Source organism: Lutjanus erythropterus, chromosome 20, assembly GCF_056507025.1.
Source record: "Lutjanus erythropterus isolate fLutEry1 chromosome 20, fLutEry1.hap2, whole genome shotgun sequence".
NCBI classification, from domain to species: domain Eukaryota; kingdom Metazoa; phylum Chordata; class Actinopteri; order Lutjaniformes; family Lutjanidae; genus Lutjanus; species Lutjanus erythropterus.
Window position 1 is genome coordinate 4,520,992 of NC_139336.1, and position 17,488 is coordinate 4,538,479.

At 39.9% G+C, this 17,488-nt stretch overlaps 1 protein-coding gene across 1 annotated transcript in view; it reads left to right on the forward strand.

Annotated features, from left to right (window-relative positions):
• Nucleotides 1–17,488, forward strand: part of dcc (DCC netrin 1 receptor) — a 264,597-nt gene that overhangs the window by 134,339 nt on the left and 112,770 nt on the right. The window contains exons 12-14 of the mRNA XM_084746633.1: nucleotides 5,233–5,374; nucleotides 8,636–8,746; nucleotides 10,446–10,640. Coding sequence (XP_084602759.1) covers nucleotides 5,233–5,374; nucleotides 8,636–8,746; nucleotides 10,446–10,640 — 448 coding nt within the window. The remainder of the gene's footprint in view (nucleotides 1–5,232; nucleotides 5,375–8,635; nucleotides 8,747–10,445; nucleotides 10,641–17,488) is intronic.

Genomic DNA, 17,488 nt, shown 5'->3' on the forward strand with positions numbered 1-17,488 from the left:
TAAGCTATAGAACTTCTCTTTGCAGTAACAGCATGAGCAGTAAGACATATAGAAACAGTGCAAGTGATACTGTTGCAGCAGTAACAGTAGTAGTGTCAGAGGTTTAATTACTATCATCAATTAAGTAATATTCGCAATATTGTTGTCTTTGTTCATTATGTTTCCCTCAGACATCTCTGCTTCTTGTGATTATCACTGTCGTTTTGGTTATTATCAGTCCTGATTATTATCAGTGTTATCTTCATCAGCTTTCCACAGACCTCCCTGCATTTTCCTCATGTCCTCCGAGGGAAAATTAAAAAGACGGAGACTCTCTGCGTGTTTGAAGGCTGCGAACGAGGCCACGGCTTCACTTGCCCCGCTGCTTTACAATGTCAACCACATCTGAATACAAAGCAGCTGCAGGAGGGATTTCTTCTCCCGACATTTTCTGCTCCGCTCAGATAGAAAAAAAGCTGAGAAATGAGTCAGTGTTACAGTACAGCCCGAGGCTACTTCACCTCTAATTTACACAAGGCAAGAAAGTACATCTGAAACCAGCTTAATTGATCCATGGAGCCCATTTAGTGCAGTGAGCACTGTGAAGGAGATGAAACTCAACAACTTAATGAACACAGCAGAATGTTGTGCAGCTATTTGGTTAGCAGCAGGTGGAGAGTGTACTTCAACCAATAATGTACAATGGAGGCAGAAATCTGAAGAATGGGCGTGAACAGATTTCATTTAACACCAACACTTTGACTGAAATAAATCATGCACTTTTTATTTCAGGCGAGGGAATGGTTGAATTTTGCGCGGATCAGTCAGCATCACTGGTTTTTGCAGGAGTTGTAGCTGCAGCCGCAGGAACAACAGTATTTGTACCTGGAACAGCAGCAGTGACGTAGCAGCGGTGACAGCGATAGCATCAGTAACAGCTGTGACAGCAGGAGCAGACGCAGTGGTTGAAGTAGCAGCAGTAATAGAAGTATTACAGCTCAATTCCACCGGGGACAGCTGCGTTGTGTTATTGCAGCCATTCTACACAATGCTTGTGAGTCCACCAGCGGCGCCTTGCAGCGTCCCAGAAGCGGCGCTCCGTTTCAAATATGAGCTGAGTCTATTTTTGACGGATGCTGCGTCAGTCAAGACAGAGCAGATTGAGCCGGCACAAAGTCAGACGCAGGAAAAGTAGAGAGAATCTGGTTAGTTTTCAAAATAAAAGCCCTGATGTGCAGATTTGCAATCATAAGGACAGGCAGAAAAGAAACCATTTAACTATGTATTGTGCTTACGCATGGAAAGAGGACCTCACTTATGATCGCGTTTCCTCAGTTTTTGTTTTTACTGAGTGACATTCTCATTTATAGTCTTTACCAATTACAAAGTCATTGCTGTGTGTGTTTGTGTTACATCTGTCTGTATGAAAAGTACTGTGTATAAAAAGTCTCATTGATTGATAGTGTAGTAACAGTGATAGCAGCAGCTATAACAGTGCTATTAGCAGCAGTAGTAACTGTAGTAACATAACAGCAGTAGGGTGAAGCAGCCGTTATAACAGTGGAAGCAGCAGTAATGACAGTAACAGTAGTAGTAACAGCAATAATAGCAGTAGGGGCTAGCAGCAGTAATAGAAGTTTAACAGCAGTAATAACAGTAGCATTAAGAGTAATGACAATAGCAATAGCAGCAATAATACCAGTAGCATTAGCAGCAGTAATAGAAGCAGGGATAGCAGCAGTTATAACAGTAGCATTAGCAGCAGTAATAAGAGTAGTACTAAGAGTTATAACAGTAGCATTAGTATTAGTAATAACAGTAGCATTAGCAGCAGTTATAGCAGCAGGGGTAGCAGCAGCTCTAACAGTAATGGCAGCAGCAGTAATAACAGTAGCATTAGCAGCAATAATAACAGTAGCATTAGCAGCAGTAATAACAGTAGTATTAAAAGAGTTATAACAGTAGCATTAGCAGCAGTAATAACAGCAACATTAGCAGCAGTAATAACAGTAACATTAGCAGCAGTAATAACAGCAGCATTAGCAGCAGTAATACCAGCAGCATTAGCAGCAGTAATAACAGCAGCATTAGCAGCAGTAATAACAGTAACATTAGCAGCAGGGGTAGCAGCAGTAATAACAGCAGTATCAGTGGCAGTATAGCAGAAGTAGCAGTGGTAATAGCAGTAGCAGACAGTATCATAATTAAAGTAATAGATTTTGCAGTGATATATCTATTGACAGTGATATTAACAGTACTAACAGTCTCATGAAAATTGCTGTTGTGGCACTTCCCTCCCAGTATGTGTGGTGGTGGTGGTGGTGGTGGTGTCGGTGTGCTCCTTCATGGATGGTTTGCCTCTTTGTGTCTCTGTGGGAGTTGTTCCAACATGAATTTAACTTCTATATCGTTTCCATGGAGACCTCACATCCAACTGTGTCCTGTCAAAGTGGCTAATTAGTTAATGAAGCGCACGGTGACGCCCGACCAGAGAGAGAGAGAGAGAGAGTGTGTATATGCAGGAATTTGGCCGACACACACATTTATTCAATTTGTCCCTTTCTTTTTCTCTCCCTCCATCCTTCTGCGTCTCCTCTCCCCTCCTCCCTCCCAGTAATCAGTTCTGCTGTAATCAATTAGCAGGATGAGGAGCAGCAGAGGGAACAGGTGCAGCTAAATGTTAATGAATTCCTCTGTGGCCGTCGTCACAGTAACACTGGCTGAATATTTAAACTGCTCGTTGGCCCGATGACTTACACCACAGCTGATGGAGGGACACACACGCCATCACTCTCAGTGTGTGTGCGCTAATGTGACACCAACAACAGATGTATGAATGTGTGTGATACAATCTGTACATGTGTAAGTGGCCGTCTGCTTCTGAGCATGTGTGAGTGTTTTGTACAAAATGACAATCCACCTCAATTTGCACTGTTACTAGAAATTTTAGCACAGCAACAGAAAATACCAGCTTTTGATTGGATGGTGGGTGTGATATGACACCCACTGTGATACAGTATGTTTAAGCAGAGGTGGGAAGTAACTAAGTACAAATATGCCGTTACTGCACTTCAGAAGAGTTTTCACGTATCTGTACTTTACTCAAGTATTTCTTTCCCTGACAACTTTTTACTTTTATTTTGTACATTTTAACACAAATATCTGTACTTTCTACTCCTTACATTTTCAAAACGGGCTCATTACTTTAGTTTTAATGCAAGACAGAAACAATGTAAAAACACATAAAGAGATGAAAACAACATAAAAAGATGTATAACATCAAAAGGGACATAAAAGACAGAAGATGAAAATGACGTAAAAATGCGAAAAGGGCATCAACAATGCAACAAGGTGAAAACGACATAACTAGATGAAAACAATGTAAAAGATTTAACAAAATGAATACACTATAACAAGACATAACATGACATAACAGGACAAAAACGACCTAACAACACGCAAAAAGACAAAAGAGGCCTAACAGACACAACAAGATGAAAACAACATAACAAGATGAAAACGGCGTAAATAACATAACAAGACAAAAAACTGCCTGAAAACACAACAGGATGAAAATGACATAAGACGAAGACGGCGTGAATAATCTAACAACACAAAAACAAGATGAAAACCACATAACAAGATAAAAAAAACACATTCGATGAAAACGATTAAAGGACATAACTCAATGAAGACCATGTAATAAGATATGAAAAGACACAAGAAGCTGTAAAAAGACAAAAAAGGGCATAAAAGATGTAACAAGATAAAAACTGCCTTAAAGACATAACAAGATGAATATGACTTACAACAGAAAATAATGTAAAAAAAATAAATGTAAAAGGTCGAATAAGACAATTGCGACTTAACAAGACGTATCAAGATGAAAATCATATAAAAGATGAAAATGGCATAACAAGATGAAAACAACAAATCAAGTGGTAGACCAGCAGCTCCGTTGCTCTGTGAGGTAAAACAACTGTTTTTGCCAAAGGAGTCTGTTTGAATGAGAGAGAGCGATATTTGGCTTATATAACAGCAGTTTGCTGTCAAAAAATGATGGCAAAGTAAAGCGCTGAAAATATTCTATATTATAAATATAGCGTACACTTAAACTGATGTTGATTTTTTTAGGTGGTCCACAGCAATACATTACTTAGCTTCCGTGCTGCTGCTTCTCCAAACTAGAGACCTTTCAACTGATATTAGTGAGTACATCATACAGCCTCACTTGAAATAATGCAAAAAAGTACGATAAAGTCCTAATTTTCATTAACCGTATAAATCATCTATACAATTAGCAAGGGAGATAATGATGAGACAAAAAGGAGAGGGAGAGAGAGGTGGATCTTTTTTTTCAACTTTCTAATTCATTAATCTTCATTTATTACTGTTGAGCCCAGCTAACACACACACACACACACACACACACACACACAGGGTCATACTGAGTATATCAGCAGAATGGTTTATGGCAGGTGCCTCACAGAGCAGAGCACACTGGGGGCTGAGTAAACATCTGGTGTGTGTGTGTGTGCGTGTGAGTGTGTGTGTCAGAGGTGGGTTGTTAACATGCAAATAAAGCAATTAAAATTCATGCAACACACACACAAGCACACACAGATACACACTCAAGTCCAGATAGAAATATATGTGATCTATATACACACAAACAAACAACAACATGCAGTGAAAAAATCAGACTCCCACACTGGCACAGCCCTTTACTTGATTCAATGAAAAAAACAGAAATGCAACAGAAAGTTGATGGGCCTTTTTTAATTTTCATGCACCCCTAAGCAATTTAGACTGTTAAAAATGTATTAAAAAAAATAAAAAATTACAACAAATAAATACAAACAGTTACAAAGAGATTCAAAATAATTACGAAGAGAGTCACAAAAAGATGCAAAATGACCACAAAGATGCAAAAAGACTACAGAGGGATGCAAAATAGCATTAGATGTAGAAAAATTATAAAGAGACACAAAACAGTTACAAGATGCTAAGTAACCACAAAGATCCAAAAATACTACAAGGACATGCAAAACATCTACAACAAGATGCAAAATGACCATGACTACAAAACATGCGATTGCATTTTGTGTCTCTGTTTGAGTCATCTTCAGGAGGGTGGTGCTTTAACTTGCCTCCACCCAGGGGGCCTATTGTCTTATAATCCGCCCATGTTCTCAGGTAGAGAATATTTTGCAGCTCAGTTAGTTTACTTATTGTTTTCTCATTGTCTTTCAGAGCATCAAGGTGTCATGGCAGCCGCCTCCACGCAGCGCCCAGAACGGCATCATCACTGCCTACAAGATCAAATACAGGAAGACCGGTCGCCGTGGAGACCAAGAGGCCATCGAACCCAACAACTTCTGGTACCTGTTCACAGGTGAGGCTCAGCAGGTTGATTTATTGTAATATTTTGCTGATTAACTTTAAGTATTTATACATTATTTGTTTTAAAAAAGCGCTGTAATTTCCTAAAACAGCTGGGCACTGTAGTCACACAGGAGTAGTTCATTTATTAAAATTAAAATTAAATTTTCAGCTGCAGATTAATGCAAAAACATAGAATATCACAAGACTCACCCTTTAACGTTTGCCCTTATTTTCTCAAAACTAAAACAAAACTAAAAAACGAGAACCTAGATTATGAAAATCTGCCTAAATTTAACTAGAATGTAGATTCTGTGTGTGGAGATTCAAAAAAAACAGACAAATGTTTTCACTGAACGTCACCTGAGGCTGACAAAGTTGTCTGACATGAATGTTCAAATACAGAAAAGTAAAGACTCAAATCCTGTGTGTGTGTGTGTGTGTGTGTGTGTGTGTGTGTGTGTGTGTGTGTGTGTGTGTGTCTATGCGTGTGGGCGGGTTACACCATGGACTTGTGTCTGCTTGTGCCTGTTTTGTCTTTTTTGCATAAATCTTCATGCGTGTCATTCTTCGGTGAAAGAAAATCTTCATTTGCATGAGTTTGTGTGTGTGCGTGCATTTGTGTGTCTGCATTTAAACTGCCACAAGCTATTATTTCAATTTGAGGTGCGCAGGATTTGAATGAAACTGATCTTCCTTTTCATTATTTTCCACTGATGGTTATCTTCATCTGTTTGTCTGCTCAGGATTTCATTCCCCAGTGGCAGCTGTTTATGTGTGTGTTGGATCTGATGTGCCCGCTGTAAGCCCGACTGTCAGCAATAATCACTCCTTTTTACTGTCTGAGAATAAGAAAGTGAATTTCATTAAATTGAATAAAATATCGCACCTTCACCGAGGAGATTAAAGCGCGACACATTAAACCATCCAATCAGCGAGCTTCAGGTTCTGTTTCCTGAAGCTAGTCAAACTAAAGAAGCAGCGGAATGAGAGGAGCTGCAGGTTTGTCAAGTATTTTAATCCACTGTAGAATTCAAAGAAGTAGGGCAGAGTCTTTGTTGTACAAATCCCAAGTCACAAACAAGACTTCCCAAGCCAAGTACATCAAGACTTTAACTCCTACTACTATCATCAGTTATTTCCCCACTTTAGTAAAGTTATTATTGCAACTGTTATTACAGTAATCATAGGTATGTAGGTATGGCGGCACAGACAGCTCTGTAGTTCACATATTTCATTAAAGTATCAAGGTTAATTATTTGTTATTATACACAGAGGGTTCCGCAATGGAAAGAAATTTGGAGCCCCTTCATGCTACACACACATAGAACATATATACAGATAATAATGGGATAAAGTTGATATGTTGGAAATACATTTTCATTCAATCAGTTTGCGTTAATATTTTTTCCAAGTTTTATGTATCCAATGCAAGGATAAGGCAGAATTTCTCTGCGCCTTTTATTTTTTCAAACATTCTAAAGTTCTATAATCTTCCACCATGAACACATCTGATTTGACATCTGTCAAACTGCATGTTGTTGATGACATCAAAACATTAGACTGAACGATTTCAAAGACGATGTGTGGAGAGGAAACGCCGGTGAGTTTCAGTATGACAATGGTGTGTGCATCAAGCTTCAACAGTCCACGTAAAAACCTCTTTGTTAAACCTGTCCTGTCGGAGTATGAATGAACCAAATGTGCACCACACACCTGGAACTCTTAACAAAAGATATACCAAATTTTACCAATGATAGCTGCTGCTCTGGATCAATCATCTCCTCTCAAACTTGATGTCATCCTGAAATACATCCTGCTGCGACTGTGTTACAGTTTCAGCTCCAGAATCAGGCAGTAAAACCCAAATTCTTCTCTTTTTCTCGATATCGGCTGCGACCCGGGTATGTCATAAGTAAGGAGGTAGGAGTCGCAGCTCATGATCACTTGATGTTGATTACATCTTGTTTTTTGCTGCAGCACAATTTCTTTTTAGAAGCTTAACTTTTTTTTTTTTTGCAAAATTGTGCCGTGCTTGATGTGAATAGTCAGGCAGGCGTCCAAAACATTAGCGATCTTGTGGTGTTTATTCATGTCGCTGTTGGTGTGTAAAGGTCTTACAGATCTGAGTGACAAGGACCAACTAGTGATGGCTTGACTACTGTGTCAAAGCATCTCCAAAACAGCCAGGCTGTTCCCAGTATGCAGTAGTAACTACCTATAAAAATTAGTCCAAGGAAGGACGACCGAGTTCCCAGCTGAAGGACGCCCAGAGTTCATGTTCTGATCCTACAGAAGAGCTACTGTAACACACATTGCTGAAAACGTTCATGCTGGCTATGATAGAAAGGTGTGGTCAGAGTGTCCGTGCTGACTTCTGTCCTAAGAAAGTGCCTGCGATGGCCACCTGAGTGACAGAACTGGACCATGGAGCAACGGAAGAAGGTGGACCGGTGTCGACAAGGTGTAGACTTTGCCTCCAAATTCCCCAGACCTTAATCTGATTAAGCATCTGTTGGATGTGCTGGAACGAGAAATCCAATCCAAGTCCTGAGCTCCACCACGCAACTTACAGGACTAAAGCCTTGGTGTCAGATACCACCTGCTGTAATTCTGTAGTGATTTTTTTTATTTTGCTTCTGGGGGAATGTAGACAGCAGCAGCTAGAAAGTTTTGAATATGGTCAGACATCTAGGGAACATTTTCCATCAACTTTGTGTCTGCATCAACGATGCCTGCAAATGCGGCCAGTGTGTCCAGCCAGAGCCTTGTCGGCTCAGAACACAAATCCAGGATGTTGTGGCGGAGCAGGCCTCTGTAAGATGTGGGCACAACAGTCTCTGATTTCCCATCGCCTGGCCAGCCTGAGTCCCATTTCAACCATTTCATTTCCCTTGCAGAACATTAGCCAGGAGCAGCTTTAAGTCCAAGCTGGGTTAGCGAGGCCCTTATCCCAATGCCCATCCCTCACCTCCTGGGGGCATTTGCTCCAGCAAGTCTGGCTGGGTGGCCAAGATGCCGTGAACATTGTTGATTGTCTCAGAGTCTGCTGCTCTGAGGCCCAAACCTTTTTATTTCTTTTTCGAGTGCAGATGACGTTATTTCTGTAAACATGTTTTCAGCAGTAAAGCCAAGCAAAAATAGCAGTTTAAAACAAAAATAGTGACATTTGAAGGGGTTACCGTAGCATCTGCATGTTCCCATTGCCATGGAGAATGTAGCAATTACGACGATTTGATATAATCATTTGTATACTCTTTTTATCTCCTTCCAGGTCTAGAGAAGGGCAGTCAGTACAGTTTCCAGGTAGCAGCCATGACTGCCAATGGAACAGGCCCAGCCAGTGAGTGGTACACCGCCGAGACGCCAGAGAACGACCTGGATGGTAAGAACACAGACAGGGAGAGAGTGTGTGTGTGTGTGTGTGTGTGATAGCAGTGATCTGTACAACAGCATGTAAATATCCACTGTCCCATCACACGCATAAATATTTAACCAGTTACGAGCTGAGATGGATAGACGGAGGGAGGATTCGCCTCAGTGGAGGGGGGAAGAAAAGGTCGGATGGAGGAGGAGCAGATGCAAGAAAAGGAAAGGAGACGGTATAAAACTTAATAATTACATTGCCAGGAAACAATCTGTGGATTATCAAAAGAGACAACTAATGAGAGAAACCCTAATACAAGCAACAGAAGGAAACGCTCTGCTTAAACCCTCCTATTTAATATTTATAAGCCGTATATAAGCATTTAATGATCATAGGATACACATAAACATAAATGTTCTGTTTATTAAAGTGGCAGTTATGGTTGCAGTTACAACAAATGTTTCAATGATCTCTTTTGTTTATTTTTTTCTTCTTTTAAAACGGTGTAGTATTACATGGTTTTAATTTATTTATCTCATTTTTTAAAAAATATTTTTGACATAGCTCCAAGCACCACAGCTTGAGAATCTAGGCTCTGGCTGTTACGGTTTTTTATTTTAGATCCACTTAAACAGGATCATGCAAAAACCACAAAATCTCCCACAGCCAGTTCAGGGCTGCCTGTGGGAGGTCCATTTTCATTGGATTAAATGCTTGTGTACTGATTATAAATGCTAAAAAACAGAGTTAAAGTGAAATGCAGTAACCCATGACATTCAATAATCAAAATCATGCCCTCAATAGGATAAACCATTTGGATGGAGGGTGCCACTCTGGGGGAAAAGTTAACTTTACTTCCTACTTTTTGTTTCAAAGAGTAGGGAAGTTATCTCTCCTTTCTTCATCCATCAGAAGGTTTAGTTTCCTGGTGTTTAATGAACATTACAGTCACACTGGGCCTGTTCAGAAAATGAGAAATATATAACTGATGAAACAGCAGCATCATTTTGTCTTAAATTGAATCTTATATGACTTGACTGGTGCAACTTCCATCAAATGTTATAAATAGGTAGCGAGTTTTACACAAGTTAGAAAGAAACAGACATCAACAAAGCCCCTGGCTTTAGTTTTGATCAGCAGATCATTACGTAGGGAACCAGAGAAAGTAAATATGAAAGCAAAAGAAAGAAATGAACGAATGGAGAAAGATTTTTAAAAACAACCATCAACCGGGCTGGCAGCTCCTGGGTTTGGCCGCCTAATCATTTCTTGCAGAATAATTAGAAAAGCTGACCTCAGGCTGCGGCTCAGGAGGACGGTGTCCTGGTCAGCAGGAAGCCGCTGAGATAAAAAACAAACACATCCATGCTAACTGTGTTTCCAGGCCGGGACAGAGGGACACGCAAATCTCATTTCAATGGATTATCACTCAATAAAGTGATATGAGGCGTCTCTCCCCGAGGACCAAGGACGCTAATCTGATCTAATCTGATGCTGAGGAATAACACAAAGTGTCAGGGCTTATTAGGGCTTAATACACAGCTAACAGGGTTAGCATCTGTTAGCCCAATTTCTCTAAGTACCTGCTACTGCTGCTGCTAACAGGGTTAGCTTTAAAAGTGGCGGCAGTGGAGGCCAGAAATACTGAGGTCTGAGCTCCACCACTTTCTGTTCTCTTCTTCTTTGGTGTGACGTTTCATTGCTTGTGTGTTTTTAGAGAGTCAAGTGCCCGACCAGCCCAGCTCTCTGCACGTCAGGCCGCTGCCCAACAGCATCATCATGTCCTGGACTCCGCCCCTCAGCCCGAACATCCTGGTCAGAGGTTACATCATCGGCTACGGAGTGGGGAGTCCCTACGCAGAGACGGTCCGAGTGGACAGCAAGCAGAGATACTACTCCATCGAAAACCTAGGTGAACATGACATACTGCTCCCAGTCCTGTCCTTCTGCTAAGCTAGGGGGGAAACTGCTAACCTAGCTCCATCAAACAGGAGAGGCTGTTAATTGATTGTAATGTGTTCAACAGATCTGACACAGTTAATGGTAATGCCTGAGATTTGGGCAGTTTTATTGCATCAAGCATCAGGCTTAGTTGGATTAGGGTTCAGGTTTGGTTGATGATGCAGAAGGGTTGGGGGATGTCAGGAGTTAGTTTGCTCATGATGAGAGAAGGAAATGAACCTGGATGTTACCTCTAGTTTCACAAAGTGTTCCCATAAGCACAGTAAAAGCTGTCAGAGAAGCTGTGCTGCTGCCAGAGGAGTGCTGTCTGAGATGACAGCATGCATGTGAATAAATGACAAAATAATAGTTTTTGTATATGTTTCACTTCCCCCCGATGGTCTGAATAACACACTAGATTTGTTGTTAGTCGCTTAATTCATATATGAAAAAATGTGGCAAAAAAAGATGGTAACAGGTCCCATAATTTCATGGTAAATAAGTGGTAATTTCCAAGTAAAATATTTGAAATTTCTCAGAAATTACCCACCAATTACCCCAAAATTTCATGCTTAAGCATGCAATAATTAGCAAGTACCATTTTCATGTAGTTGGTGGTATATTTTGATTTTACTTGAAATCTACCCACAAAACCCCACAAATTTCAGGGTAAGTGTCCTTTTCATGCAAATTATCACATGCTTAAGATGAAATTTCAGGGGAATTTGTGGGTAAATTCAGAGAAATTTCAAATACGTATGCTTTCTAATTACTGCCCGCTACATGCAAATAGTACTTGCTAATTATCACGTAATTAAACATGAAATCTGGGAATAATTTGTGGGTAATTTCTAAGAAATTTCAAATATGTTACTTGGTAATTACCACCTATTTACCATGAAGTTATGGGACCTGGAAATTGAAGCGTTACCAAAAAGACCCATAGCTGTAGGTAGGTAGTGGACCAAACCAATTTTAGGCATAATGAGGGGGAGCATGCAGTCCTTTCAAACTTGAAAACAGCACTGAATCTCACTAATTAATACTGATTAGACACTGATGGACAATAGAAAAAAAATGTTCAAAATAGTTGCCAGAGACAGTTCAATATTCCCTGGATATTGTGAGGGACATGTCTCTACCCTCCCCACCCAAGTCAGTGCCCTTGTCTTTGACTGTCGATCGTCTGTATCAATGTTTTGTTGTGTTGCAAGTAGATAGTCAGTGCCTGGTGGGATGAGTGCAGGACACAGAGTGTGGTCGATGTGTTGCGTTAGCCTTGGAGGGAAACTTTAGTATTTTTCCACCTGGACCCTATTTTCCCATGTTTTTGTGTCTAAATGACTAATGGGGGACAACAATTTTTGAAATTGGCCTGGTATATAGCGAGACCGCTGCAGCCAGCAGAAGTGAAACCGAGCTGCAGTGTAATCCCTCAACTGCGATGTCAAAGTTCGTCCACTAAAAGTGCTTGTTTTTTTCCATTGACAAGATCAGATTGTTATTGAGAGTGTCTGAAAACATAAAAAAAGGATCCCTGCAGAGAGCCCTTTGAGTTTAAAATTAAGATCCTTTTTATTTCATCTGGAAACTGTTGCTATATTGTTCTGTTCAAAGCAACCAGACTCCACTGACAAAAACAGTCACCTCTCTGGTCTACTGCTGCCATTATTGTTTTTTCAACCTTTTAAAACATCACAAGTCATAAAATAACACAAAGAAACTAACCGATTGAGGGAGTGCTGCTGCACTAGAGGTGGAATCACAAACATTGTGAAGAGTAGCTGCGATCAGCCCCAGCACCCGCGGCGTAGCGTAATGCAGCCATGCCCAGTGGAATCAAGCCATCAGAGCGTGACATCCCACGGTATCTCATCAGTTAGTCCTTTGGCGTACAGAGTCTTCAGATTGAATATCCAGTGTACCTTTCCTCTGTTAAGTATTTCATCAATGTTACCACCTCTCTCTGGCAGATTCACCTTTTCGAAGCCCTGGAACCTGAATGATGATATAATCATGATTGAAATCACTGGAATGTGCCGCTGCTGGTGAAATCCCTATCATTTCTCTTTATGGAGCTTTTCTTTTCACTTATTCTCTGCTTTAATGGGCGTGACATCTTTCCAACAAGGACATTTGATCGTGTAAATCACATGAGAAGCGGAACATGTGATAACACCATTGATAAACACTTTTTCCCAGCGTGAGGAGGAGTAAAGTAGTTACCTTTGACCATATTATTACACTGAGGACATGCTCTGCATTTCTAACACCCATTTGGAAGAGGTTTCTGAGATAAAACATCAGTATCACATACTTACCATGAAATTTGGGGGTAATTTGCAGGTAAATTCAGCAAAATTTCAAATATGTCACTTTGTAATTACTACTCACTACATGAAAATGGTACTTGCTAATTATCAAATAATTAATCATGAAATCTGGGAGTAATTTGTAGGTAATTTCGAAGAAAATTCAAATATATTACCACCTATTTACAATAAAATTATGGGACCTGAGGGTCTATGGGACATTTAGTCCTTTAGGGGATTACAAACTGAATATCCAGTATACTTCAATGTTACCACCTCTCTCTGGCAGAAGACAATTTATCCTGATTGAAATCACTCCTTGTCATTTCTTCTTATGGAGCATTTGTTTGTTCTGTTCACTTATTCTCTGCTTTAATAGGGGTGACATCTTTCCAACAAGGACATTTGATCATGAAAATCACATGAGAAGCGGAACATGTGATAACACCATTGATAAAACACTTTTTCCCAGCATGAGGAGGAGTAAAGAAACTACCTTTGACCATATTATTACACTAAGCACATGCTCTTCATTTCTAACCATGTGGACAAGGTTTTAACAGGGCTTGTCCACTATATTCTTCTGATTTGACATAAGTATGTAGAAGGCTGTCTCTGAGATTATGTCCTCTGAGATAAACTATTAATGTTGGTTCTTTATAATCGATAGAACCACCACTGTAAGTGTTGGAAATAAAGTTCCCCTACAGATTGCTAAAAGGACACAGTCTCACACATTTAGGATCTTTACGCTCGAACAAAAATGAAGAAGTTATGTGACCTGATTTTGACTTATCTCAGTGGACCGCTGGAGCCCCAGTAGGTCGGCACCTCGCTGTGAGTTTAAAATGCACTGGATCAGCTCGGTGCCTTGCTAAAAGGCAAAGTGGCAGCGGTGTCAGACCCCTCTGATGCAACACTAATCCAACAGAGCTGCAGACCCCTGCAGACAGACGGATATTAATCGCAGATATATTTTTCCATCACAGTCAAAACCTTTTTCTTAGGCTATCTTTGATCCCAGTCCTATCACCACCAAAATAATTCATCATTCCATGAATTCACATTTCCAATGTACTTATCAAGACCAATATTTAATATTTTCATCCAGCATAAATGCAGCTGCTGCTCCGACAAAGTGCCAATATTGACACAGTGCTCCCCTGTTGCATTAATTCATTATCATGATGAAATCCCCATTTAATTATAATCAATAATTTAAAGGAATTTAATAAGAAAGATGCTTGAGGTGGAAATCTAATTGTGAAAGGTTGAAAAAGAGGAAACATCCTCCCCAGCGACCGCAACAAGCAATTTGCATTCCAAAGAAGACAATAACAAATCGGGTGAATTTTTATACGCGGATGAAAATTCACGTCTCAGGTCTCATAATGGAAGAGTAATGAAAAAATAAAATCCAGCCCGTTGTGTTGCATGCACACATGGGAGCGAGTGCACATATGTACACGGCATTTATAATTCATAGTGATCATTAATTCATATGGCGAGGCGTCTGGGGAGTGGAGCGGGCGTGTTTGTTTAACTGATGCAGGGGTTTGACACTACATGGAGAGAACATGCGGCATCACCACATCAAGAGCGACAAGTTGCGGCGGCGCGAGCTGCTGCACGGAAATCACTTCATACGACTCACCTGCTCTCGAAAACTGGGACAAATCATGTCCTACCAGAAAAAAAACTTTCAAAATGATCAACATCAACGCTCCAGCTCCACTTTTCTGGTGAAGAATTGTTCTTAAAGGACTTATATTTATGAAATATATGTAAGTTCTGAAACGTTTTGGTTTTTTTGATTTGGTTATTTTAATTTCTAAACTTGATCCGTGTCAAAAACAGCCTTGTCCCAGACAAGAATTCACAACTTCAGATAATTTAAAAATGTGTTAAAAGCCTTCAAAATCTAAAAGTACCAATACCTGCTAATATCATAGGAATAAAAATGTGCTATTAAAAATCTTTGTTTTAAAATACAGTTTTAATAAAGTTGTGTCCCAGATTTCTGTCAACTCTGTAGCCCTTCTAAATCAAAGCTTAATAAGAGTTATGGTTTGTGAAATAAAAAAAAAAAGGAACATTTTGTCAACTTTTTCCATCTACACTCAACATAGGTGACATAAGTATACACATTCTGTACTCAAGTAGAAAGTACAGATATTGTGTAAAAAAAACTGTAGTAAAAGTAGAAGTACTGGTTAAACTTCTTTACTGCAGTATAAAAGTAAAAAAGTCAGCCTCTGACATTTTTTCTGTTTCTCATCATTCATTTTTGTCTTGTTTTGCCTGTTACATCTTTTATCTTGTCACATTGTTTTCATGTTGTTACGCCTTGTTACATTTTAAGTCATTTTTGTCTCGTTACATCATTTATGCCATTTTCATCTCATGTACTGTTGCACTCTTTTCGTCACGTCGTTTTTATCTCGTCATGACCTTTATGTCATCTTCGTCTTTTGATGTCATGTTCGCCTTGTTACATCTTTTACCTCACTGTCATCTTATGTATTGTTATGTCATTTCCATCTTGTTATGTAGTTTTTATCTTTATCTTGTCTTTTCATGCAGTTTTTGTTGTGTTTTGTCTTGTGATGTTGTTTTCACCTTATTACGTCTTTTATGTCTTATGTTCGTCTTGTTACATCATTTTTGTCCTGCTGTATCTTTTGTGTTACTCTTGTCTTATTATGTATCGTCACATTGTTTTGTCTCATGTCTTTTTCATCTTGTTACATCTTTTAACTTTGTTCTTGTCTTGCATTAAAACTAAAGTAATTGGTCTGTTTTGACAATATAAGGAGGAGAAAGAACAGATATTTGTGTTCAAATGTAGGGAGTAAAAGTAAAAGTATTTGTACTTAGTTACCTCCCATCTTTGACATTAATGTGTTGGCCTGTTTCAAGGTTTAATGGACAAGAGTTTGATCTTTTAACATATATTTTCCAGCATAAATGAAGAGTAAAAATCAAAACCCCCTCAAAAAATGCTTTTGTCCCAGTTGTCAGTAATGAGTGGTCCACATCATGTCATCATGTCTTCATGTGACAAAGACAGGTCAGGACTGAAGGAAGAAGGTCACGTCCTTAAAACTTGGAGGAAACAACTGTCTCTGTTTCACTATCAGAGTGGACAGAAGTAGCAGCAAAATAAATCCTCCAACCTCAAGCACAGTTACTTATTGAGCAGTGGTCAGTTTTTCTACAATGCTGATACATGTTTTGGAGGGAAGATATGATTCCAGTGCAGAGGCGGCCTTCAGCATCTGGGGGCCGGTTTGAAGGACTGATGTGGCGTTAGGATTACATGTAAAACATACCAGCCCTTCTGTCTGTTCTGTTTGAGGACGGGACAAAGCTTTGTACTTTCTATTGTTCATTTACTTCTCTGGGAAATTGATCATTGATGCAAAATGTTGTTCCTTTCAGCTCACGTCCCTCTTTACAAGCTCTCTCTGCTGGGAATGTTTGAAGTTGGTGATTATGGGACGCGGTCTGTTTTCTAATGTTACCTAGTTGACAGTTTTTCCGACAGGAGATTCAGGGGGGCTTTGCTCATCAGGGACCCAGGCCAGGATCTGAGTACACTCAACCCCAAAGTCCAGTTTGTCACACTGTGTACTGGATCAACAAGCTGTGCCTGAGTCAACTTGAAAAGATGAGTTGAGTCGATTTGAAAAGTTGACTCAGGCAGGTGGGAAAACTAGCCGTACCAAAACAAGGAAGAGGACTACTATTGTGATACTGTGATGGGCAGGTTTTTCTGCCAGTCACCAAATTGCAGAGGTTTCTGGGATTCGTTGAACAGTATGTTCATGATGTGTTGTTGAATTTCCATGTTTTGCCACAAAACAGGAAGTTGTTGTATCTCTACTATGAAGCAGCCCATGTGTCACATTTCATCTAGATGTACGAAATTCAGTAGAGACATGTATCATGTCCAAAGAAAGGACAACTTTTTTTTGCAAGCTGAGCAGAGATGGAGTTGTGGATGGAGGTGTGCATAACGTTTCAGACCATGGTTTCTAGATTGTTGGTTGTGCTTTCTGGGACACCGGAATAAAAGACATTGTCCCGCATGTCTCTGGCTTGTATGTTGTGGACGGTCTCTTTCAGCGTTGAGTTTTCATTTTTGATTACGTCCATCTGAGAAGAGAGCATTTCCATGGACTGTTTGCCTGTTTGCTGGTGAGTGAATCCGTTAATCTGCTGGTGGAGCGCGCCAAGAACATCCATTTTTTATTTATAGATTCAAGCACACTGACGCGCATGTCGCTGGTGATCAGGTCGCAGCTGCCAGTGGATGAGTCAGTCTTTGGTCACACTAAGATGTAACAAACCTTGCTTTGTGTCAAATGAGACAAAAACAAAACAAAAGACAGCAGTTATACCCTAATTAGACACTATACACATAACAGTACACCAATAAAACATTTCAAGCCATAGATTCTATCAAATTGTATGTTCTTTATTGGAGAGTATTATACCCTTTATT